The 24,478-nt window shown below is 40.4% G+C and overlaps 1 protein-coding gene across 3 annotated transcripts in view; it reads left to right on the top strand.

Moving 5' to 3' along the window:
• Positions 1 to 1,085: 1,085 nt before the first annotated feature.
• ntrk3b (neurotrophic tyrosine kinase, receptor, type 3b) overlaps positions 1,086 to 24,478 on the top strand; it is a 273,222-nt gene continuing 249,829 nt past the window's right edge. For all 3 annotated transcript variants that reach the window (XM_008404814.3, XM_008404813.3, XM_008404812.3), the window contains exon 1: positions 1,086 to 1,917. In XM_008404814.3, coding sequence (XP_008403036.1) covers positions 1,676 to 1,917 — 242 coding nt within the window. In that variant the 5' untranslated portion in view covers positions 1,086 to 1,675. The remainder of the gene's footprint in view (positions 1,918 to 24,478) is intronic.

The following is a 24,478-nucleotide window of genomic DNA, read 5'->3' as shown; positions in this document are numbered from 1 at the left end:
AAACACACAGTTTTCCCCCCAAACTAACCGACTGAGTTGAGTAAAGCTGTTGGATGCAGGTAAAGTTAGCTAAAAGATGACTAGCTAATATCAATACAGCACCTTAAGCGTAACAAGTAGCCTGTAGGCTACTGATGTTGTCTATGTTTAGCTACGTACATTAATTTTGCCCCCAAAAAAGTTGATTCCCCCCTCTTTTATTCGACATCATCGGTGGCCATGCTAACTAGCCTTAGCATATGTGTCGCACAACACACTGGGAGAAGCTGTAGCGTGTTCACAAGCATGATTGATTGACCAAGCAGTGTATTTGTGCATTTAGCGTTGAGCACTGTAAAGAAATGGAGGAGCTTGATGTTTTTGTTTTGTTTTTCCCCCCACATATTATGTCTCATAACATACTGTCACAACATAGTGACAGTTTTAACAAATATGTAAAAAATATATATATATTTTTTTAAAGAGTTACATACTGTAGCTTTAAACAAAACATAAAATGAAGAAAAGATTAGTTCCCTTAAAAGATGTCACAAAAACTATTTTATTTTGGGGAGAAGCGGGGAGGGGGGGGGGGGGGGGGGGGGGGGGAACTTCCATTAAATTGATTAAAGATTCACCAAAACAAATTATAAATATAAATATATATATATAAGTTTGAGTGATTTCATAGAAATATCTGTGGAATACCTTTAAATGATAATCTGTGGTTGTAAGTGGAAATAGAATTATTGCTCTGGTCGATCCTCTCTATACGGATGTTAGCAACATATTCTTTTTTTTTTCTATTTACATGTGAATTATTTCACATGCTCCACGCCCCCTCCCGCGCGCGCGTGTTCCCCGCAGACCTGTCAGTGTGCAGCGCGTGAGTCGGAGCGGGGCTCGCCGCTGATCGCATGCGGCTTCTGCAGGTGTCAGTGTGACTGGAAAGCCAGTAGGAGGGACTTGATGCTCCAACTTCTCTCATTTTTTATTTTTTGCATCTCTCCGGCTCTCTAGCCAGTCGTCCTGGTCCTGCTCGGGAGAGAAAGAGAGAGAGAGAGACAGAGAGAGAGAGAGAGAAAGAGAGAGAGAGACAGAGAGAGAGAGCGCGCACGAGAGAGAGAGAGCGCGAGAGGCGACGACTGGCATCGGCAGCGCCGCATTTCGTGGGAACACACAATGCATCTGAGGCTGACCGAGCGACTGGAAACTGTTTTTACCGCGCTTTCCTATTTTTGATTCGCGTTTCTCTCCTGCATTTATATATTTATTTATTTGTGTTGCGTCTTGTCTGTCTTTTTTTTTTCGTCCTTCTTTTTCTTTTTACCCCCACCTCCTCCCTCTTCTTCTTCGTCTTCTTTTTTTTTTTTCCCACCCAGCAGCCTCTGACGCGCAAGGACACTACAGCATCCATCCACGGCAGGAACGCTCACACAGAGCATCCTCTGTACAGGCGCACCAGCCGTCCGTCCTTCCTTCCTTCCTTCCTTTCTCTCTTACCTTCCTTCCTCCCACTCTCCTCCTCTCTCTTTTTTTCTCTCATCCTCTCTTGTTTCTGTCGGAACCCAGAGGACATCGGGAACCCTTGCTTATACTTAACCCCCCTCTTCCTCTCCACCCACCCACACACCCACTTTTTTTTTCTCTCTTCCTCCCCCCCCCCCCTGGCCTCCCTCTTCTCTCCAACGGAGACATGGATCTATGGTTTCGCTCGGTCCGGATTTGCTGGTGGAGGGTTTTGCTTCTGATGAGTGTTTTCCAGGACTACCTGAGCTCCATGCTGGAATGCCCGCCGACCTGCAGCTGCTCTCAAACAGAGATCTATTGCAATAAGTCCGACAACGGCAGGTTCTTCCCGCTGCTCGCCCTGCAAGACACCGGCAGCAACGGGACCGGCGTGGATATCGCGGACTTATTCAAAAACATCACCTCCATGTAAGTAGCTGCGGATTATGCTGCGCGTTTCTGAATCATTAATTGAGCCCCCCCAGAGCCCCCCCCCCAGCCCCCCCATCCAAACCCATCCTTCCTCTACTTCCTGTCTGTTGCTTTCCTCGCGCTGATCAGACTTGTTGGCTGCATATGTCTTTATCAGAAGACTTTTTTCAGTTTAAAGTGGCATTTTTACATTTTTTAATATATTTTTTAAACGTCTCATTGAGTAAAAAATAATTCCAAACAGAGTGAATCAACACAAAACCGTATCAGGAAGTGTATTTTTTTTTTTTTGTACGTCTGCGTCCATATAAAGTTGCATCTCCGCAGCAGCATCACCAGGCCTGCACATCCAAGAGGTGGTGTGTGTGTGTGTGTGTGTGCGTGCGTGCGTGTGTGTGTGTGTATGTGTGTCTGTGGATGTTGCAGAGAACCTCGCATCACTTCATCTCCCCCCTCCCCCGTTTCTGCTCCTCTCCCACATACTGGTGAAAATACAAAAAAAAAAAAAAAATGCAGAAGGGTCAGCAGCTCCATCTTAGACCCTCTTCATGAAAACTTTATCAGATGATGATGATGATGATGATGATGATGGAGATGAATGCTCACTTGTGGCTTTCCGATTTAGCAGCTCAACACAGAGCATCTATGATGACGGCAGACTATCAAACCGCCCCACACACCCACAGAAGTAGCTACATTTTTATTCTACATCCTCCCCCTCTCTCTTCCCTTTTTTTTCTCTCTCTCTTTCTCTCTCTCTCTCTGGCATCGATCCCTCCTCCCAACATCAAAGCTTTCTTTCTTGAAAAGTCAGAGGAAGAAGTAGGGGGTGAGGGAGGGAATGAGGAGAGAAAAAAAAGACATACAAGACCTTAAAAAAAAGAAGAAGAAGAAGGAGGAAAAAAAGACCCCCGGTGTCGTTGAGGCTGATTTGCATAGAAAGTAAACACCTCCCGTTAACGCAGCGGAATTCCCCGCACGGCTTCCTCCTCCAAAGGACTTTTTTCTCTCTCTTTCTTTTCCTCCCATCAGTGTCTTTGGTGTCCCGTTTACCCCTCCACCATGTATTTTTGTGTGTGTCTTTTTTCGTATAAATATACAGACGACTCCTCGCTCTGTGCCACGGTTCACCGCCTCCCCGGACCACTAGAGGGTAGCCTGGTACCCCTTTATATAAATATTCTCTCCTGCCACAACACAAGGAGTCATTGACGTGACTGTTTTATCAGGAGGGAATTTGCCACGGTTTGTTCGCCAGAACGAGCACAGCAATTTCTTTCTTTTCTTTTCTTTTTTTTTTTTTTTAATGTTACACTCGGCTGCATTAAGTAAAAAGGTGGAACAGTCAGAGGTAATCACTGTTAGTGATTAGCGTGACCGCGGGATGACCCATGCATACAGATGAACTCATTGCCGAACCTGCTCCGTTGTCTTATTTGTCCCCTCCTTTCACTCTCGACCACTAACGTCCGGAAAGTGTCTGGTTTCTGGTTGTTACAATGGTCTCTCTGTTTAAACCCCCTCCCTCCAAAAAGAAAAAGAAAAAGAAAAAAACAACAACAACAAGCTTTTGGTGGGTATTAAATATTAGCCACGGAAATTATTTCAATTTTAATCAGGCAAAACTGTTGGTACCTCAAAGCAAAGATTTCACACCTATCTTTCGGTTCAGCCTGTTTGATACTGAATTGTAAGAAACAAAAACCGTTTGGTGTAAATGTTTCTAAGCAGGTATGTAACCAGGCGTGGAAAAAAATATTCCAGTGTGTGTGATATTTAAACATATTTGGATATTTATCATTTTTAGCGACACTAACCAATGTAAGCGTTATAACTACTTTAAATCTTTGGTAAAATGCATGAACAACGCTATTTCTGGTAAGGCATAAATGAGGACAACCCCAATGTTTATTCCCACTTCAATTGGCTAAAATTACACACAAGCCTTTCAGATTAGGTTTACATTGTGAAAACACTGCTGCTAATCATTTTGGAAGACCTATTTAAACCTCAGACGATATTTAAACCTCAAGAGCTTGGTGTGCTCTTGACATAATTTTTAGAAAGAAGACCTTAGAAAGAAGACCTTAGGATGTCGTCAAAACTTTCAGTCATTCCACTGTATGCAAAAAGAGTCTACTAGTGGAAGACCTTCAGAACAGCTGCCAACTGACTCTAGTTTGGCTGTCCAATCATGTTTACCCTGAGAACACACCATAAGATGCTTCAAGAAGTCTCCAAACAGATAAACCCCTAATGTAGTTAGTCTCTAAGAAAAACACAAAGACCAGAGTAGAGTTTGGCAGAGAGAGTGCAGACAAACATCCAGGACTTTAGGAATATTGCTATTTGAATAAAAGAGTGTACTGCCGAATTACTTGGACACCAGAACAGACAACATGTCTGACACAAGCCAGATACAGTTAGACAGAAAAAAGGAGCTACAGCTGTGATACATGGCGGTGGAAGTGGTTTGGGAATAGTTTGTTTCTTCAGGTCCAAGGATGCTTGGGGGGAAATAAATGACATCATCTTTTTTGCGGAACTGGACTTTGTAGCAGGACAATGACCCAAAACATATCAGCAAATCCACCAAAATCTGCTGAGAGCTTTTAAATAGAAGGTCCTGCCTCAAGTCAAAGATAATATGTTGGTCTTTGCAAGATTTTGTTGGAAAACTTTTAATGGGCTGGATATGGAAATGTGCCTTAAAATATCTGCAAGGAATGAGGAGTGGGGCAAACCCTTCACCAGACTGATGGCAGAGATTGTACATAGAAATATGTCACTGAAGTTATATAAGCTAATGCCACACTTTTGTGTGGAATATTGACAGTCAGCAGGGTGTGCTAGTTTTTTTTCCAGTTAAAAAACACATTTTGCTTCTTTATTACTCTTGTTTACTTTATTGATTCAAACAAGATTGTTTTTACTGGTGTTATTTAGCTGACAATGTGTGTAAGCTATGTCTAAATGTTCAATTTAGCTAGAAATGGGTATGTTTGCTCGTTCTGAATCACTAGTAGCTCTCACAAATTAAAATACAATATACTTCCATGCTGAAAAGGTTTCTGTGTTGGAACAAGACGAAAGTGTTTCATCCAGCTTTAACTGCTTTAAACTCTGCATTACTGCTGAAGTCAAAATGCGAACTGTGGTTCTTAACTGTGACACAGTCACTGCCAATGACCAGCACGTTTTAGCTGGAGATGGATTACAGGCCTTCTGGTAAGAATAATAATGTTACATAAACATCATTTTTTTAGGAAGAAATAGGGATTAAAATCAACCAAAATTGTATGCAGGCAAACTTTGAACCAGTTTTACTATATAAAAAAATACATACTTACTACAATCACTTTGTTATATCAGTGTACTCCTTTCTAGATAAACTCAAAGTCACGATCTGATCGCCTTGTTTGCCTTTGAGAAAACCCATTGCGACTGATCCAGGACTAATTGTGCATTCCTAGTCTGCCGGCTCGCCCTGTTTTTTCCTTCGTCCTTTGCTGCTCAGTATGGACAGCAGCGTCCGGCCAGCAGCACCACCAGCAGCTCAATGACGGCCCATCAGAGACCACGCCACCCAATGTCACACAGCCCAACACATCTGCACTGGTCACACAAACGGTTGCAGTCTGAGCAGCAACAACTGGTGGAAGTGTTGGAATTTTTGTAGATTTTTTTTTTTTTTTAGTTTTATTTTTAACCAGGTGTTTCAAACAACTTCTAATATGGAAATAGAAATTTGCTAAATGCTAACCAGTCATTTAGTAGATTCAAGTTGGTGGAAAAGTAAATGCTGAAGCCTGGTCTAACGAACCAAAAGCTGCTAAAAACTGGAAAGCTTGTGATATCTCCATATTAAGATATATGTTAACACATATCTTTCTATGTATCCTCTCATTTAGAGGATCATGCTTAGGAAAAAAAGCATGATCTGCAAATGAAATTCTTAGTTTTTGCTCGTGACTTAGCATACGCTAACAAGACAAACTATTAGAGTTTACCAAATTTAACTGGTGTGACAATTTGCAAATGTTTGATTTGATTCTGAATCTTGTAACCATTTTGTTATGGAAACATACAAGATTAGCAGAAAAAAAAGACTTGATTAAATTCTAACTAATTATTAAAAAACATTCTGCTACTTTTAGCACGTAAAGCGAGAACTAAATTAGTTACATTCTAACAAATAATTAAGATCACATTTACCATCTAGTTTGTAATCATGCGTGAATGAGAAACAATAAAGAATTGGTGTAAGGTAGTAAATATTCTGAAAGTGGTAATTTTTTTAAAATGTATTAAAATTTCTCCATGACAACCTTAACTGAGATTGGTAATAATTAGCAACTAACATCACATTTACAAATGTATACTAGACTAAACTTAAAGTAATTTTAATGTCTAACACCCTCTGATATTCCCTTTTATAGTTTGTGGCTTACTTAGGGTTGAGTTAAGTAGTGCACCGTCACCTACTGCATCTTTTCTATCTGAATAAAGCAATTTCATGCTTGATGATAATTTATTACTGCCCAGATAGCCGTACTCTTAAAAGACGATAACTGGTATCCATAGCAATAAGAAGCAGTTAGAGGCAGGGCCCACATGCACCACAAGTGGTCCTTGATCCTCTCTCTTTTAAGTAGGAAGATGCATACTCTGCCAACAAGAACACCTTTTTTTTCTTCTCCTTTTTGTTAAAAAGGCGTGAGCAGATCAAGCTAATTTATGTAGACAGAAAGCTGCAGCAGAGGCGACTAGCAATAAGTGCAGAAAGAAAGTGGGGGGTACTGACCAGCCAAAGAAAACTGCCAAGTCCAGATAATAGTTTTCCAGTTCTCTCCCATTAGAGATTCATCACAAGAAGCATCGCTGCATGAAGCGGATAAGATAAGACCTCGCCTCGAAAAAAAACAACAAAAACCAGCTTTTTTTGAGCAGCTGAGGCGTTTTTACTGGTTTGTAAAAATGTGTCCGTGAGCCAAGCGCAGGAATCCGGTCTGCGTTTTTTAACTCGGAGCAGGATTAGTGGGCTTATTTTCCACATACCTGTGTTTCTTACTGTTTTTTTTTTAATGACTGTTGCTTTGCACTTGTGGGGGTTTAAAATGTAAAGCCAAGCTCTAGTGCCTTCTCTGTTTACTTGCTCTCTCATCCCCTTAAAACATATACAAACAATCTTGGCATGCTTATTAGTTGTTGTTTTGTTGGTTAGCTAGCCTCTTCCAACATGTTAAAGCAGTTTTCCTACTTGGAAGGAAATCATGAAAGGACATAGCGCCGTGCGAAAATGTTCACACCCCTTCATCAACAAGATTCTACATAATTTATGTGGCAGATCAAAACAAATAAGAGTGTAATTGTGAAGTGAGATGAAAACAGGATATTAAAGGGGCAGTATTATGTATTTTCTAGGCACATGGTGCCATTTTTTTAACACAATAAAGTAACTGTTACCTTTAGTAGTCATAAAAATGCTATATATCAAATATAATTTAAAAGAAAATTGTCTTTGTAATATAGCAGGCTTCTGTCTCTTTAAGAAGGTCCTGCTCTTTCTGAAACTCCGCCTTCAGGAAGTCGTCACCACATGCAGGAGCATGTTAACCCTTTGACAGCATTTTTACCAGCTTTGCTCTGAGAAGAAGCTGATATAACGAGCTCACAGATGTGCAGTTCCACCAGGTGTTTGCTGATTGTTGCTAGCTAGTCTGAAGGAGCTGAGTGGGGGAGTCACAAGGGAAGACATGCAACACTCCAGGTATGTTTTTGATGAGGGAATAACATTATTAAATGATGTAACGCTAAACTTTACATAACACTGCCCCTTTAAAGATTTACTTTCCTAATACAAATCTGAAAAGTATGTAATAAATTTCATTTGGATTCATTTGACTCAGTACTCTGTAGAAACACTTTGCTGCAACTACAGCAGATACCATGCATATTCATAGACTTAAATGTGAATACAACAGACATTTCTGGCCATTTAAAGAGACGTGTATGATTACAGGATGACAAAATGTGAAAATGTTCAAGGAGTTAGAATACTTTTGCAAAGCAAATGCAAACAGTTGGCGGTGTTACATCGTTGTTTCTGGAGCCTCTGTTGTAAGTGTCACAGTTCAAACAGATGACAATAGTAAGTTCTCACTTTTAGGGAACATTAGTGGTGCTCAAAATCAACAACTCCCAAAGGTGCAATGAAAATTCTGTTTGCTTTAAACCCAGAATGTAGACTGGTCCTGCAGCAAACGGGAGGGAAAAAAAATCATCCTCTCCTTTGGGCTGGGAGGAAAATCTTATTAATCCCATAATGTTAAAGTGTCAATTTGTCTTTCCATTTAACTGTTATAGAAGACACTCAGTGTAAGAACAGACTCACTGTAAGAACAGACTTTGGATTACAGTGGTTCACAGTGAAAAAAGGAAACCGATCTGAGAACCAGTTAACAGGAATCTCGCCCTGAGATTCCACCAGCAGTCACATGTTTGCAATTTCACGCTCTGCGCTGCCTCGGCCACTGATCTGTACGGTCATTACCATGTCTTTCATTTGCCCCGCTCGTCTCCTGGGGCCCCGGGTTTGATCCTTTTACTCAACAGCGCATGCATGCTGTTGCTGTCGTTAACGGAATTGTGGCACTCTGTATACCTGTGATGGCAGACATTTTGACTCGCTGAGGCAGAAAAAAAAAACACAAGCGTCAGTCACGTGTCTTTTTTTTTTTTCCTGTAATGACCTGTGGGAAGGCATGATGGTTCTGTTCTCCTCCCCGCTATGACAAGTTGCTCTATCTGCTGTGAAAAGAGTCCAGAGATAAAAATCAATCAGTGACTGATGGTTCAAGATAAAGTGTGAATGCTACATCTTTCATCTCTTCATACAGCAGAACATCGGCAACTTCGCAACAGAAGATTTATATATATACACTAGCAAAAGTGAAATGGACAAGGAGAAACAGTGCATGTAGCTGCTGGCCTTTGACAAGTTGTATAATGTGTAAAAGACATATTTTAATGTTTTATAAATGATAAATCTTTGGAATCAAGATTTCATGTCTAGACTGGTTTCTTGGAAGTTGCTCTACTTCAAGAATGTCATTATGGCAAAAAAAAATTTATATATATATATATATATATATATATATATATATATATATATATATATATATATATATATATATATAGACTGTATCCATCAAGTCATAACTTAAGGTTGGTCATATTAGTTAAATATGTCCCTCCACTACCTACACTCAAACATGGTGGGAGGCATGCAGCTATATTTAGATAAGAACTTGAAAGTATGTGTTTTATTTAGAGATGCACCAATCCAACTTTTGCTGGCTAGCTCCATTCTCCGTTTTTCTTTCAGATATGATCTGCCAATTTCACTTTTGACAGATTTGGGTTCTTTTTTTACTTAAAGCACACTTTTCTTGCCTGGTCATAGCCTTCCTATGCAATTCTGCTTTATTCTCATCTCCCTTCACTGCTCTGTCTGGGATTTCTCCCATTGAGTTTGATTCCTCAGGATCCATTTCATGATGGCCAATCAACAAACAGAAGGAGTTGTAAACAATGACGTTGAGTTTCTGCTGTGTTTTTTAATTATAGTCTGGTTCTATAGGGTAACAGTTTGATGCTAACGGTGGAGGAAGTGAACAAAGTTAATAAGTTTGTGTTGGCCATGTTTGCACATATTGAGCAATTAAAGTTGGAGCAAGAGGAAAGTTTAAGGCATTCTATTGCTATTAAGGATATTGTAGGTAAAGATGAAGATTAACTCACCTTGGAAAATCTAATGATTGAAGCTGAAAGTAAAACTGATGAGCTATTTTCTGTACACACACCATTTAAAGTGGGAGTCTGTTAAAACTGAACACATTACTTTGACAGTTTTGGATACTTCACAAATTTCAATAATTTCCCTACAAGCCTTTTTCAATAAACCAGCATAACATGGTGATATAGCTAAAAATATCTCAGCAGCTTAAGAACTAAAAAACATAAGATTTTTTATTTTTTATTTTAATGAATGAATGAGTGAAGATACTTTGTTAATCCCAGAAGGAAATTCACATTTCAGTGCGGGAGTTCTGGTTTCAGGAACCTGGAAAACGACCCGGACGAGCCCCCACTTTGTTGTGATGCAACCTTTTTCCCCTCCGTACAGATGGAGGTTTTGAGTCCATCAGAGGACAAATGAACTACAAATTTATCCCAATTTATGCAGCAGAGCTTATGTCCCTGACCTATATGAAATACAAATAATTTCATAAAAGTAATGTTGATTGATGCATTTAATGACTGTGAATAGCTGTTCTTAGATTGATAGATTTGTTTTTCAGTATTTGAGTGAAAGATGGGGGCTATTCTAATATAATGTGCATAAGTATGCTGTCAGCACACAAAGCACCATCTTCTATTGCACCACAGGATGTGACTCAATGTTGTGTTTCCCTAAAATGTGACCCCTGAAGAGCGAAATGTCCGCTGCACGCCTTTGAGCCGAGCAGTCTGCTTTAAAAGCTGCCACTGCTCCAACTTTTTCCGCAGAGATTTATGTGCATTGTAAAATTGCCATCTGCTTATCAACAAACAAAATGAGACTCCCACCCTCTTAAATGGTTTACTGTTTATCTCTGTTGCCAAATGTGGCTTGAAGCTTGTCGTTTGACATCTTTTAAAATCTTGATTCTCCTGTTCATGAATGAGTGTGCCGTCTTGTTTTTAAAGACTTGTTTTGGCTCCTCTTTCATTCGTGTCACAAGTTTCATTTGCCTTGATTATCCTTCACTTGCAGAACGTGCACCCATTAAATTCTCAAGGTCGTCAAATTGAGTATAAGAGATGTCTTCTAGCTGTCTCTGCACTGTTTGGTTATTTTAGAAGTGATTGAAAGTTGTCTGTTGTGCTCATGAATTCACACATGCTGGTGGAATTGATGATTTTTAAGGCATATTTCTAACAATATGGGAGCCTCCAAACCAGCCCTGCATATGTAGATCGCTTTAATCAAACTGGTTCATTGGTTTAGAAAGTCTGGTTTGTACGCAGACGAACCAAAAGCGGCCTGACCGCTGGTCTGCCTAAAGACCTCTGTATCTTTCTATAGTGCGGTTCGAATGCACATGTCAATCCTAAGCAGACTGTGAGACCACTCCAAAAGTAGGAAACAAACTGTAGCGCGGTGCATTCTGGGTAAATACAACCTAAACAAACATGAGAGTCTGAAGCCAGCGGGAGAAATGGCTCGTGGTCTTTTGCCGTCGACAAAAGAGAAATCCTACAACCGTTAAAATCTAACAGTTTTGTTTATATTTTGCGAAGACGAAAGTTGCTTGGTGTCTTCTTCAGAGGTATTCGTGTTGTTTCCTTCAGTGCTTCTTGCTGCAGCGCCACCGCAGGTGAAGGGTGTGAACAGGTTTTTCACAGGGTTGGGTTTGTTGAAAATGTAACAGATGTTGCAGTTTTTGATCCCATAGTCGAATGGAGTCTACCAAACTGAGAGAACACCCTATGGAAAACTTTTCACTCAGAATGGTTGGGAGAAAACTTTTAGTTTTGTTTTTCTTAGCAAAACTTCATGATGAAACATCCAATTAGATAACATGATCTCCTTCTGAGCCCATGAGTGTGAAATCTCTTCGTGTTCTGATAAATTGCTGCGTTTGTCTTCATCAACCATCGGGGTTGACGAGGTTCATCTTATCTCTGTAGCTCAAAGATCGACAACCCATTAGCAACCCACCTCCACGTCTCACAGTAAGCACAGCCTTTGATGACTCTTCTCCAAATTTTTTGTTAATGGTTGTGGTCGTTTAATAAAAGTTCGTTTTTTTGTCTCAAGTGTCGATGCTTGAGTACGACGGCTTTCTTCTTCAATTTCCTCATTATTGATCGGTTTGAAAGAGCTACAACCTTTTTCAAAGAATCCAGAGTTTTTGTTTTTGTGTTATTTTCTTTTTTTTGTGGCTTGGTTTCCACAGAATCCCCAATTTCTCCACTGCTTAAAGTTTGAACTGTTCAGTTTGGCATTTTTAATTCCTTGGATTTATTTTTTTTATGTTCTTTTCCTGTTTTTAAAGTTCAATTATCATCTTCTGCAGATGCTTTGGTAATAATTTTCCTTTCTTTGTGGCTCAGAATCAAACATTTGTGTAGCGCTGCATGGAACATGTACAGAACCTCACAGACTTCTTTCACACACATTATAAATAAAAAGATCATAATGATGGTAATCTTTAGTAGCTCTTTGAATCCATATGAATGGAGTGTTAGTGTGCTATACAGTGAAAACATTCAGGTTATGTGAACTGCTCTTCAGTCTTACGTTGGTAGTTTTTGTTGTGATCATTTCTAAAGAACAAACTGGTAACGGATGTCTTTACCCAATCCACTAAACAAAAGTGATGCGAAGGTTTCGCGTTATCATTCAGATTGTCTGAAAAATCGCAAATAAATCAGAAATCCCCCACTGGCGTTTGCAAACTGAACAGCACCTCTGTATTAATCTTCCAGCACCTTCAAGCACACAGTTTATCTGAGATGATCTTGCAGAGGAAATGAACCTGTTCAATGTAGAATTGCTTCCAAGGTCTTCTGAGGTGACTTGCGTGTGCTGAAAGACTCCCCCCGCCCCTCCCTGGGTCAGACACCGAGCGTTGCCGCATTACGTAAAAAAATCCCTCCTTTCCCCGCCGGTTATAACTCACCAGCAGCCCACGTCCTTCCACCTGTTTATGACTTCAGATTTTTTTTTTTTAAGTCTTGCATAAGGCTTCTCTGCAGAAATTGATTTGTAGAATTTGCACCGCAGTTGTAAAACTGTGCAGAGCTTCGGGTCTTGGGTGGCATTTGAACTAGCAGTGAAAAGATTTCACGCGTGGATGTGGAACTTGTGCAGCTTAGTCAGGTCTGTGTAGTTTTATGTAAGGCCTTGTAAACAAAGCATCGTATCTAAAATAATCTCTTTTGTCTTTTCTAGAGGGGATTAAAAGTCGCCTCATTTAACAATCCTCAAAGGATATCTGATCATCTGAAAGCCTGATTCTTCTTCATTGGGCCGTTAAGAGGAGGAGAAAATTGTCACATTGCATTGCTCAGAGTGAAATTAACCAGCATCCCTGCAGGAGTTTTTCCATTTCCACTCAATTCAGTTAAAAGTGAGCAACACTTTGCTGTCTGTTTTACTTTAAATTAAACATTTTCATCAGCTGGAAAATGGTTCCCTTACCTGACGAAAGGTAGACAAATATTTTAAGAATACACAAAATATATATTATACCTATTATATAAGAATATGAGCATAGCTGCAGTATATAGCCCCAGTGCTAGTCATATACTTTATTCTGAGTCAAAAATCCTTTGCAAGTTATGATTCTTGTAGATCTCTTAGTGCTAGTCGCATATTTATCATTTATATATTCACATATAGCAGCTGTACTTTCAGTTCTCAAGTTAAGAACAAAATGTTGTGGACTAATAGAATATTAATAGTCACACCAATAGTGATGAAGGAACAGTGCAGAACGTGGAGCGCTTTTTGATCTGAAACATGTTTTGCTTTGTGTAATACAGAAATACTTTTGGATAATTTGTTCTTGAATAAACTATTAGCTCTTTCTAGGAGAGAGACGCTGAAAGACAGGAACGAGTGTATCATCTTAGACGTAAAGCTAAGCTGTTAGCAGCGATGTGTCGGCTCCCACACAGGAAGAAACAGAAATCCAGACTGGATGTCGCTTCAGCGAAGAGGAAAGAACAGAGAGAAAATGACGTTAAACGTTGAATAACATGGAATAGTTCAAAATTGGAGAGTAGTAGGAGAAGGTAGCAGAGTGAAGAAAAGCCGTTATCATATTTAATCAATAATTTTTATCATTTCATTATTGGACGTCTACGTTTTGAAGACAAACTTTCTGATCTGATTGTAAGAAAATTGTTTTGTTTTTCTTTTTTCTAAAAAAAAAAAAAAAACTTTATTTAAAGACTTTGTACCTCCTACTTACCTGACATATGACTCAGACGCATTTACACACAAACACACACTTTAACCCCCAGCAGAACATTTCTTCTCCCTTCACATTTGCAGCTATATTTAGTGTCTGGCCCGACCGCCCAGCTTCTGTTCTGTTCCCAGTTCTGCGTCTTTGTTCTCGGCGTCGTGCTGGGAGGTTACGAGGTCTGGGCTTCTGATGTTTACCTCCACCGGATCGCTTGTCATCCATCTTTATTTAGTCTTTTTATCATCCTGATACATCACTCTGTGGTGCTATTGATTCATTTTTCTCTTTTTTTCGTTTTTCTTGAGAGAGGTGAGGAGTGTCGTTTTAGATTTTTTTTTTTACTTTCGGAGGGTGCTTTTTATGATGTTTGAGCATTAGGATCATTTGCAGCACAAGTAAAATCATCCAAAAGTTCACCTTTGCTTTCCCAGCTGTGCACAGACCGTAGCTCACAACCTAACACCCGACTGACATTTCCTGGGGTTTGCTTTGCTGCTGAAGTGGAACAACATCATGATCTGTCCCCTTTTTTTTAAAATGTTTTGCAAATTAGGAGAAGCAAAAATGTCTCAACGTTGTGGTAGAGACATCCCCTAAACTAAAATGTAGGTTCTTTTTTAAAGAATGATCTTTAGGAAGCTGAATAAAAAATGTCCATTACATGTTTTATTTGCAACATTAAAAACTGATGTTTTGAAAGTTTCGTTCATTAGTTTTTTTCCACTGTACCGTTGTGCACCATATTCAAAAATATTGATTTTACATAATACCGCCCCTTTAATTGAGGTTTCTGTTGCTCAATTAAAGGGGAAGTAGCTACATTTTTTTAGCTTTATATCATGTTAGAATGTTTTTCCCTCTCTAAACCACCCCTGGAGTTTTGCCTAGATTCTTTCATGCATGTTTGAGAAATCCTTTAATCTCCCATGGCAACCATTCAGCTGTGCAAAACGCCTCGGGGGACCTAGCTCCGCCTTGGAGTTCTACCCTGCAATTTCCCCACTCAGCTCCTTTAGACTAGCCAGCTGCAATTAGCAAACAGCTGGTGGAACTTCACATCTGCTGAGCTCAGTACAGGAACTAATGCTGGTAAAAACGTTGTTAAGGGGTTAATAGAGGAGCCATGTTGTGACGACTTCCTGAAGGTGGAGTTTCAGAAAGATGAGTTTTTAAAGAGACAGAGACCCAATTTCAAGGTGTTAAATTACAAAGTCACATGTTTGACACATGTATCATTTTTATAGCAACTGAAGATAACAGTTACTTGATTGTGTTGCACAATGGCACTATGTGGCTGGAAAACACACAACTTCCCCTTCACAGTCATTGAGCTGCAGCTGTAATGTGACAAAATGTTCAGTATTTACCAACACTTTCTGCATATGAAAATGACAGAGAGATCTTATTAAATACAACTTGCAGCATTGATAATCAGTGATATCCTATGAGCTTGGTTAGCCCATTCAATGACAGAAATAGTTTCCGCATGTCTGGCTCCGTAGGTCCGTAGGAGGCCTGCTCCGGTCCATCAATAAGTGATGGCTCTGTTTTGAAATCTTATGTCATGAAATGTCGCATCTTTAGGCCCATGCTGTTCTCGCATCATCGTCTCTAATCTTGTTTAACTTCCCCGGACAGAGTTGCGAACACGCTGCCAGTTGGTTCCCACCACTGAGACCCCCCGCCGCCTGCACCACCTCGGGCAATGCACGACGGGCCCCACTGTTATAGGCGTATCATCAAGTTTGCATGAGCCTGTCTTTGTGAAAAGTAGGTCAGGGCTGCCATGAGAAAATCAGGAGGAGAGAGCGGCGCCTTGGTTCAGATCTTTCTGCATGCAGCGATGCTGCTATGAGTCCCAGCCATGAGACTGACCCAGCTTCTCCCGTCGCTACCCTCCTCCACCCACAAACACCTCCACCAATACTGCCGCATCTGCAGGCAGCCGAGGCACCATTAGAGATGCATGCTAATGAAGCCCCTTTTCTCCGACTTAACAATCAAAAGATGCATTGATGATCAGGAGGGGGGGGGGCAAAAGAAAAAAAAAAAAGAAAAGCTAAAGTCAAGCCTCTGCTGCTTCCGCTAAGACTGGAGGAGACCTTCAAAGTCTCTGCATTCCAGCAGCTTGCTGTTGACATTCAGCTGAGCCTCTGCTCCTGTGCAGCAGCTCAGGAGTCCGTGTTGCTTCAGTGTGCAACAGTTTATCGTATCAAAGGTGCCGACGCAGTCTGGAAAAGTATCAGATTGCATAATATCATTTTCCAGGTCTTGGCCCCCCCCCCCCAGTGGTTTCCAAACATTTTCTGGGCCCTCCATATGATTATAAATAGCTGTCTAGTTGAAAGACGTGTGTGAGCAGGGAGGCGGGGGGATTCTTAGAGACTTCCTGTCTCTAAGAACAAGAGGGGGGAATCAACTTTTTTTGGGGCAAAATGAATGTACGTAACTAAACATAGACAACATCAGTAGCCTATAGGCTACTTGTTAAGCTTAAGGTGCTGTATTGATATTAGCTAGTCATCTTTTAGCTAACTTTACCTGCATCCAACAGCATTACTCAACTCAGTCGGTTAGTTTGGGGAAAAAACTGTGAAAAGGTCTTTGCGTTTTGCTGGTTTGCTGCCATGATTCTAACACACCTGCGTATCTCTGCACAGCAGCAGCAGCAGGTCTCCTTCACTGCTGCACAGGTGTAAACCCAGCGCGAGTGTCGTAGCGCTCATGTTGCGTTTAAAGGCGACTGTGGCTCTGTGGGTAGAGTAGTCGTCTTGCGATCGGAAGGTTGTAGGTTCGAATACAGCTTCCTCCTGCCACATGTCGATGTGCCCCTGGGCAAGGCACTTAACCCCAAGTTGCCTACCGAGCTGCGTGTCGGTGTATAAATGTGTGAGTTGGTGAGTGCGAATGGGTGAATGTGACTCTAGTGTAAAGTGCTTTGAGTGGTCAAAAATGATTGGATAAAGCGCTACATAAGTTCAGTACATTTACCATTTACCAAAGGCGGCTCGGAAAAACAGGTTACCACATGTTAACAATGGATTAAACAGTTTTAACTGCTGATAAAAGGACACAGATATGGGAAGTGCGGAAGCCCCTACTGTATCAAATTGACATAGGAATAACAGAGAGTTGGCCATTCCAAGGTAAAAACCGAGTGCATAGAGTTCATGTTTTTTTGTTGTTTTTTTTCATCCAGACGGCTTCCCGCGCCCCCCCTGCAATGGCACGGCGCCCCCCCCAGGGGGCGCGCCCCACAGTTTGGGAACCTCTGCTTTAGACAAACATGTAACCAAGTTTGACGAATGCAGCCGTTTTCTATTGATTCATATTTACTACTTATACTTTGGCCTTCATTTGCTATGTAATCTTAGCATCACTTTTTTTTCTGTCTTTTAAAATAAAAATCCAAGTACTTTCATACTCGTTAAGTGTGTTTTCACACCTGTTATTCTGGTAGACTTGGTTTGATTGAGGGAATAAAATTGGAGCAAATGTTGCAATGGGAATAAATTGCAACATTTGATCCAATTTCAGCTGGTGTGATACAAACCATTTGAAAAACATGTTCATACTCTCACCTGTGGGGGCGCTGCACCAAGAGCTACAGAAGGAAACGACACAAAAGCCTCTGAAGAAGACACTGAGCACAACTTCCTTCTTCACAAAATGTGAAACAGAATGGAGTAGGTCAGATTTTAGTGGTTGTAGGATTTCTATTTTGTCTCTGGTAAAATACAACAAGCCATTTCTCCCACCAGCGCTAGACTCTTGTGCTTGTTTTGGTTGTATTTACCCAGAATGCCCTGCTCCATAGCCCACTTTCAGTGTTTGGAATGGTCTTCAGTCCGCTTGGCGTTCACACATGCATTCGAACCACAGCAGAGTTCACTTCAACTGAACTGAAGCCCAGGATTTTAGTTCACTTCTTTTGGTCTGTTTGGTTTGATTATGCATTCACACTGAACCGAATTATTCTAGACTAATAAACTAGAGTTGGACTGAAGCCGCCTAAACAGGGCCAGTGTTAACGCACCAGAAACCAAATTTTATCTGAACTTGTGTAAGTTTTTCCAATAACAAAGGTCTAATATTGTGGGCTTTTAGTTTGTTTATTTTAATTCCTCAGCACAATTAATTGTCTATCTGACTCAAGTCTTTTTTTTTTTTTACAAGTCTTATAAATCTCTAAAGCTACAACAAAGAGTCATAGTCTTGAGTTCAGATGGGGGGAAAAAAAGCTGTGAAATTACCCAGAGTCCCACTGGAGGTTTGTTCCAGCTTTTTATTTCGTAATTTGTGTTGCACACAATTACTATCCCTGCAGTTCAAGGTTAACACTTTGTAGTCACAACCTTAAATATTATTAAAAAGGAAACAATAAGAAAGAAATCTAGAACTTTGAGTCGAGAAAATTTCAGAATTTTGAAAAATTTGTAGCAACCCTGAAACCCTGAAATGAAGCATTTTTTAAAAACTGTCTATTTATATATTTTTTCAATTATTGCATAGTTGCACAAAGATTAAAGGCAAGCCCTGCTGTATTCTTCCTCTTAATCAACTAACATCTATTTTAACAGCCTTCTTTCTGATTGATTTTTAACTTTGTTCTTATTCCGCGTGCCCTTCTAATGTATAAACTTGCGCTCCGAGGATTTGTCACCCCACCGTCTAATCAGGTAAAGTAAGCTTTACTGAAGCTTTATTACAATTAGGCATGCTTAAACATGCATCTGCAGGCTTAGTGAAGCCACACAGAAAGCAGCATTATAGCTAATTCCCTTTTCTACATGATAGTGATGGATGATTCATAGAGCAAGTGTGATGGCGGTAGCTTGGAAACGCTCGTTTCTACTCGAATTCTCTTCCTCCTCCTTTTCCTTACCTCTCTCTTTCTCTCTCTCTTTCTCTCTCTCTCTCTCTCTCTCTCGCTCTCTTTTTCTCACATGCTATCAGTTTCCAAGCAGATAACCTCCTCCCCAGGTGAGGATGCTCATCTCGACTCTTGCGGCGTCCATCACCGTGTGTCCCCTCCCAGAAAGAAAAGGGAAAAAGAAGAAGAAAAAAAAACGATTTCCCGCCGCTAACAAGGCCCCTGCTTATTATTCATGTGGGATGTTTAGTGTTTCAAACAGCATCAATCATCTTGTATTATGGAGTGGGATGAGTCACCTCACTGTCCTCCATGTCAGCAATGACTGCCGGAGCCGTGTGAATAATGCAGCTGTCAAGGTTCTCATTGAGCCTCACCCATGTTGTTGTTTCGTACCGCGCCAACATGACCTCGTTTTATTCGTTTGAGGTTTCGGACTCTTAAGAGTCGCTCGTCATCTGACGAAATGCTAACCCTGAGAACGTGAAAGGGTTGGTGGTGCCGCTGCGCCTTTTCTGTCGCTCTCCTTTTCGAGTGATTCGGCTGGTCGGTTCAGTCATTGCTGATGTCTCGCAATCAGAGCAAAAGTTTATCGGGCAAGCTTTTTTCACATGCAAGGTGTCGTCGTGCCACAGGACACGCAACAAAAACGTTAAATGACCAGAGTCTCTGACGCTGACACTTTTTAAAACCGGATCTCGGAGTGGAACTTTTCACGCGCAAAACGGTTTGTTCTCCGCATAAACGGGGGAATAACAAAATCAATAATGGCTAGCATTGTGTTGTGGTACTTAACCTTATCAGTTCAACCCAATTTCTGAGAAGGAATTTACGTGAACACTTCATTCATGGCATAGAGGCTTTTGTTTACAACGTGGTGGAAGCTAAGATCACAGCGCCTTCTAGTGGCCTGGCATGACAACTACAGCTAATTTAAAGTGTCTTGGTGGTCTCAACGTGAAGCTTTTCCCCAATCAACATCTAAAAATACTGATTGCATCGCATGAGAGGTCAAACCTCACAAATGTCTTGAACACATCGGTGTCCACATGGAAAAGAGGAAGTTTAGATGTTCCTGCTTAAAACGCTGCCTCTCCAGTCCAGCGCCAAACTCGCAGTAGAAGACAGATGGATGATATTTCTACAGATATAATAGTGCAATTCTCTGACATTACAGTGGCTATATGAGCACTTTGTCGTTGATTCTTTTGAAGTTGCAAAAAATAAAATAAAAAATACAAAGCTTGCTTTGGACCGTGTCCACATAAAAAGTGAAAGCACAGTTGGTGGCTCTGTTTTCTATTTTCTCCTCAGGCCTTACGAATGTATAGAGTTATGCCTAAATATTAACTATCATAAAAACTAAAGATTCAGTAAAGGCATGCAATTAAATAAACAATGCATGTTAATCAGAGAAAGATCTGTGAAAATGATGAGTGAGAACAAACAGTCCCAGAACTTTAATGGGCCTGTCTGTCAGTGTGAGCGACAGGTAGAGTTCTGCAAAACTCTGGGTTTTTTTTGTTTTTGCTACATTCTCTCTCTCTCTCTCTCTCTTTTGTAAGAAAGGTCATTCATGTGGATTTCATTTTTTATTTACTTTTCTTATTCCTGTGCTCATTTCATTTATCAGCAGCAGTGTGCTGTTTGTACCTGCCTGCATTAAACTCCCTCTTCTTCGTGTCTGAACTTCTCTTCAGTGTCACTCAGAGGCTGGAGCCGGAATATAATGAGTTTATGCAACCTTTTTCTTTTATTTTTAAGGCCACTGCCTTTTTTTTTGTTGTTGTTGTTTTTTTTTGTTTTTTGCTTCTGAATGGAGGACAAAGCTTTCCTTTTTAAATTTTAAAAGGGTTATTTGTGTGTGTGTATGTTTACTTTTTTTCAGACCTTCACATTCACGTTTGCGTCAGTCTTTCTGTTTCACCCTCCCGTGCTGATAAACGAGACACTGATGTTTTGGGTGGTAAAGACGTGTCTCAAATTGAAAGCAGTTCCAGCTGCTACAGTACGCTTTGACTGCCAGCGTCATCGGCAGTGAGAGGAGGAGAGAGAGCAGAGCTGAACAAATGGACCTTATTTTCCTGAAAGCAGCACAATTCATCTGGCGCGGCCGTAACGGCCTTGAGAACCACAGCGGCCTCTATTTATCGATTACTAAGCATGGCTTGATATCTGTATTCTCTCAGTTCTGTTGAGTGTCTGCGCATACAGCACTACATCAAAACATTATGGAGCCATCAGGCCATTCTGGCTCTCTGAGCTGAGGAGCAGCTGCAGGATTTGATTTTATTTTATTTTATGTTTTTTTTTTTTTTTTTTTCTTCCCTAGACCTGACAGGGCTTTGTGTGCAGGCAGATGAGAACTTATTAAAAGTAAATGGTCCACTGGGACTGGTTTCTCTTCCTACTTGCTTTCTGTTGCTGAGGTGACCTTGCTACTCTAATCAGAGTACTACAGTCACTCTCTGTGTTTTCTTTTCAACTGGAAAAGCTGTTGTCGTACAAATTGCCTGACATCCCGCTCTCTTAGTGCTAAATCACGGTGTCCTTACTCTATGACACTCTCTGCTTTAGGCTTAGACATCACAAAGGCTGCCTTTTTTTTTTTCAGATTTCATTTTGTCATTAGCCCAAGTCTTTTTAGTCTATTATTTTCACGCCTAATTACCATGCCAAGGCTAATGTCCTCTCCACTTCTAAGTCTGCGTGCTATGCTACGTTAGCCTGTTGCTAGCAGCTTTATCTAAATTAAATGCAGTATTGATTTTTGGATCCAATTCATGTCAAATTAATACGCAGGCCCAAGCTGATCTTTTGTTTGTACATCTAGAAAAGTAGTACCTCATTTTGATTCATTTTAGCCTGCTACAGCTTTAAAGATTTTTTTTAAATCTTTTTGATAAAATAATAAAAAAAATATATTATACTGACGGTCACATGTTTATTAATGTTATCCAGTTTGGTTACTCATTTTAATGCTATTTTGATTTTAAAAAGCATTAGTATGTGACATAATAAACAATTCAATTCAAGTGTGGTTCTAGTGACTTTAGCTCAAGCAGCCTAATTTCTGTTCTGTGTAGTTACTTAGTGCTCTGTGGTAATTTAATGAAAGAAATATGCTTTGCACAGTTTTTGTCAAATATTGACAGTTTGACAAAACAAACTGTGAAACCGGTGTAACAAGTTTCTTATGTTTTATTTGGGTATATTCTAACCAATTCTTCTAAGAATAACAGCTTTAAAACACCTAATATAGTCAAATTTGAAAACGAGTCAGTTTGTTTACATGAGTTAGGCGAAGTAACAAAATTGATTCAATTATTTTGTGTCAAATATTAGGAGAACAAGCTTCTCACATAGCTAGCTGCAATGCTAGCCCTCTAGTTTTGCAGCTAGCTAGTTATCTGAGTAAGCAAATCTGATAATATTAGTAACATGTGACCGTGGGTATAATATAATATAACATCATTTTTATTATTTTACAAGAAAGATATAAATCTTTAAAGCTGTTGATAACTAAAATGTATCAAAGTGAGGTCTTTTCTAGAGGTACTTTAGCTTAGTTGGATATTCCATGAACGGATGAGTTGGAGCTGCACTTAGCTAGCTATCCAGCTAGTTGCTAGCTAGATCATTGTTAATATTAACTAATATTGACTAAATTTTTTTTAGATAATATTAACTGCAATGCAGCTCACAGTCATGCTGGACTTAACGAACAAACTTTTGACCAATTTTGACCTCACGCTGCCACCATTAGGAGATTTCTGCAAATTGCATCAGCCCGCATTTCACTCTGCTTCATGAAACTCTGAGGCTGGTGTATAATTTATTAATAACACGAGACCCCCACAATATTACGAGTCAATGTCAGTGGAGTCAGCGGGGCTAGAGAACTTTACTCGACATTACTAACTGTAGCGGCGTCTTACGGAGTCAGACTGACTTTGCGCCGTGACTCCAGCCGCTGTGTGGAAAAAGTTCTTTGATGGGAGCTCGGCGGAGAAGCCGGTGGCGTGTCAGTCAAGAGGAGTGACTTGAGTTGGCAGCTGTCTTGGTCTGACATTGTGAACTGTGGAGGATTTTTATTTCCAGAGGAAGTCATCACTTGTCAAGCATCACTAATGTGTTGATGATCAACTTGTTCCTCTTCAGTGATTTCACGTGGGAAATGCAGGCAGAGTGCCAGCGAAGGGGAGAAATCTGTTGTGTGGAAGTGAAATTGTTGGCCTTTTTTTTCTTCAATGCTCTGATTTAGCATAAACCTATTGTTGCCTTGTTCACATATGCTGGTTTGTCTAGAAACAATTTCTGTTCGAATCCCAAATACTCTTTGAGCCTTGCAATGCTTAACACTCATAATGTCTCCCAACCACATATGGTCAATTGTCACATTGTTTATTGTTAATAGAGAGAAAGTTATCATTTCTAGAGAACCCTGATTTATTTCTGATTAAATATATAAGTAAACACTTTTATTATTTGAAGAAAAATTGATGGAGGACATGATCAAATCCCCTATGATGTCATCCACCTGAGATGACCAGCGGAGTAAATCTTCTCCAGGGCAGACTGAGATTTTGCATTATAGAGCATCCCTCCTCCCCCGCTCAGCTCCTTCAGACTAGCCAGAAGCAATTAGCAAACTCTTTGTGGGACTGCACATCCACTCAGCTCATTATAGGAGCTACTTCTCAGTGCAGCGCTGGTGAAAACATTGTTAGAGAGTTAATAGAGGAGCCATGTTGTGATGACCGAGAGTAGGACTTTCTTAAAGAGACAGAAATCCAATTTCAAGACATTAAATTACAAAATGAATTTCTTTTAAGCAATATTTGATATATAGAACTGAAGTTAGTATAGTGACTTGATTGTGCTATAAATACTGCCCCTTTAACTGCATCGTACTGTGAGAATTGCACACCCCATGTCTATACTCTTTGTTTGTAATAAACTTAGGACTTATTTAAAGTAATCTTGCATCTTTGTGATCTTATCTGCCATTTTGGGTTCTTTTTAAGCCACATTGCAGCTTTTTACTGGTATTTTTGCCTCAGTCGGGGGCCCTGTAATTGATTTTTCTAACGAGGAAACTCCCGGTGACTCAGAGGTCTCCTGACGCGGTAGCCATGTTTTGCATTATCACGCCGGCCCGTTCCCTCCATGCATGTTCTGCTGTGACAGCTGGCTGTCAGGACTTCGTTTCTGCAGGTCGACTTAAGAAACGCATCCTTAGGCTTCCCTGTCTGGCTGCTCGGATTAGGTTTGGGCTCACGGACCCTCATTTTCATAAAATACTAAGTGCGAGCAGGTGTTGGGGAAGGGGGGAGAAAAAAAAGAGGATTTAGGAGATTTTTCTTTTGTGAGGTGTGTGTGAGAGGGAGAAGCTGCTAGTTAAGTAGAAGAAAAATACCGAACAAATCAAATATGCAACAACCTTGAGCTCTGCCTCTCTCTCGGCCCCATCTTTCTGGCTGAAGGTAATTGGTTGACACTGCGAAGCCGCGTGGCGGATCCATTGTTTGCGAGGAACGACGGTTATTGCATTCCGCTTCCCAGCCGGAAAACAACAAAGTGTAATTTGAGAGAAACTTAACAAGAGCCAGTCTGCAGACTTCGCTAAAACGGAGAAGCTGATGTTTATTGATTTGCGCTG

The sequence above is a fragment of the Poecilia reticulata genome, chromosome 3 (genome assembly GCF_904066995.2).
Source record: "Poecilia reticulata chromosome 3, P_reticulata-male-v2, whole genome shotgun sequence".
NCBI lineage: Eukaryota > Metazoa > Chordata > Actinopteri > Cyprinodontiformes > Poeciliidae > Poecilia > Poecilia reticulata.
This window is presented reverse-complemented; position numbering and strand designations above follow the sequence as displayed.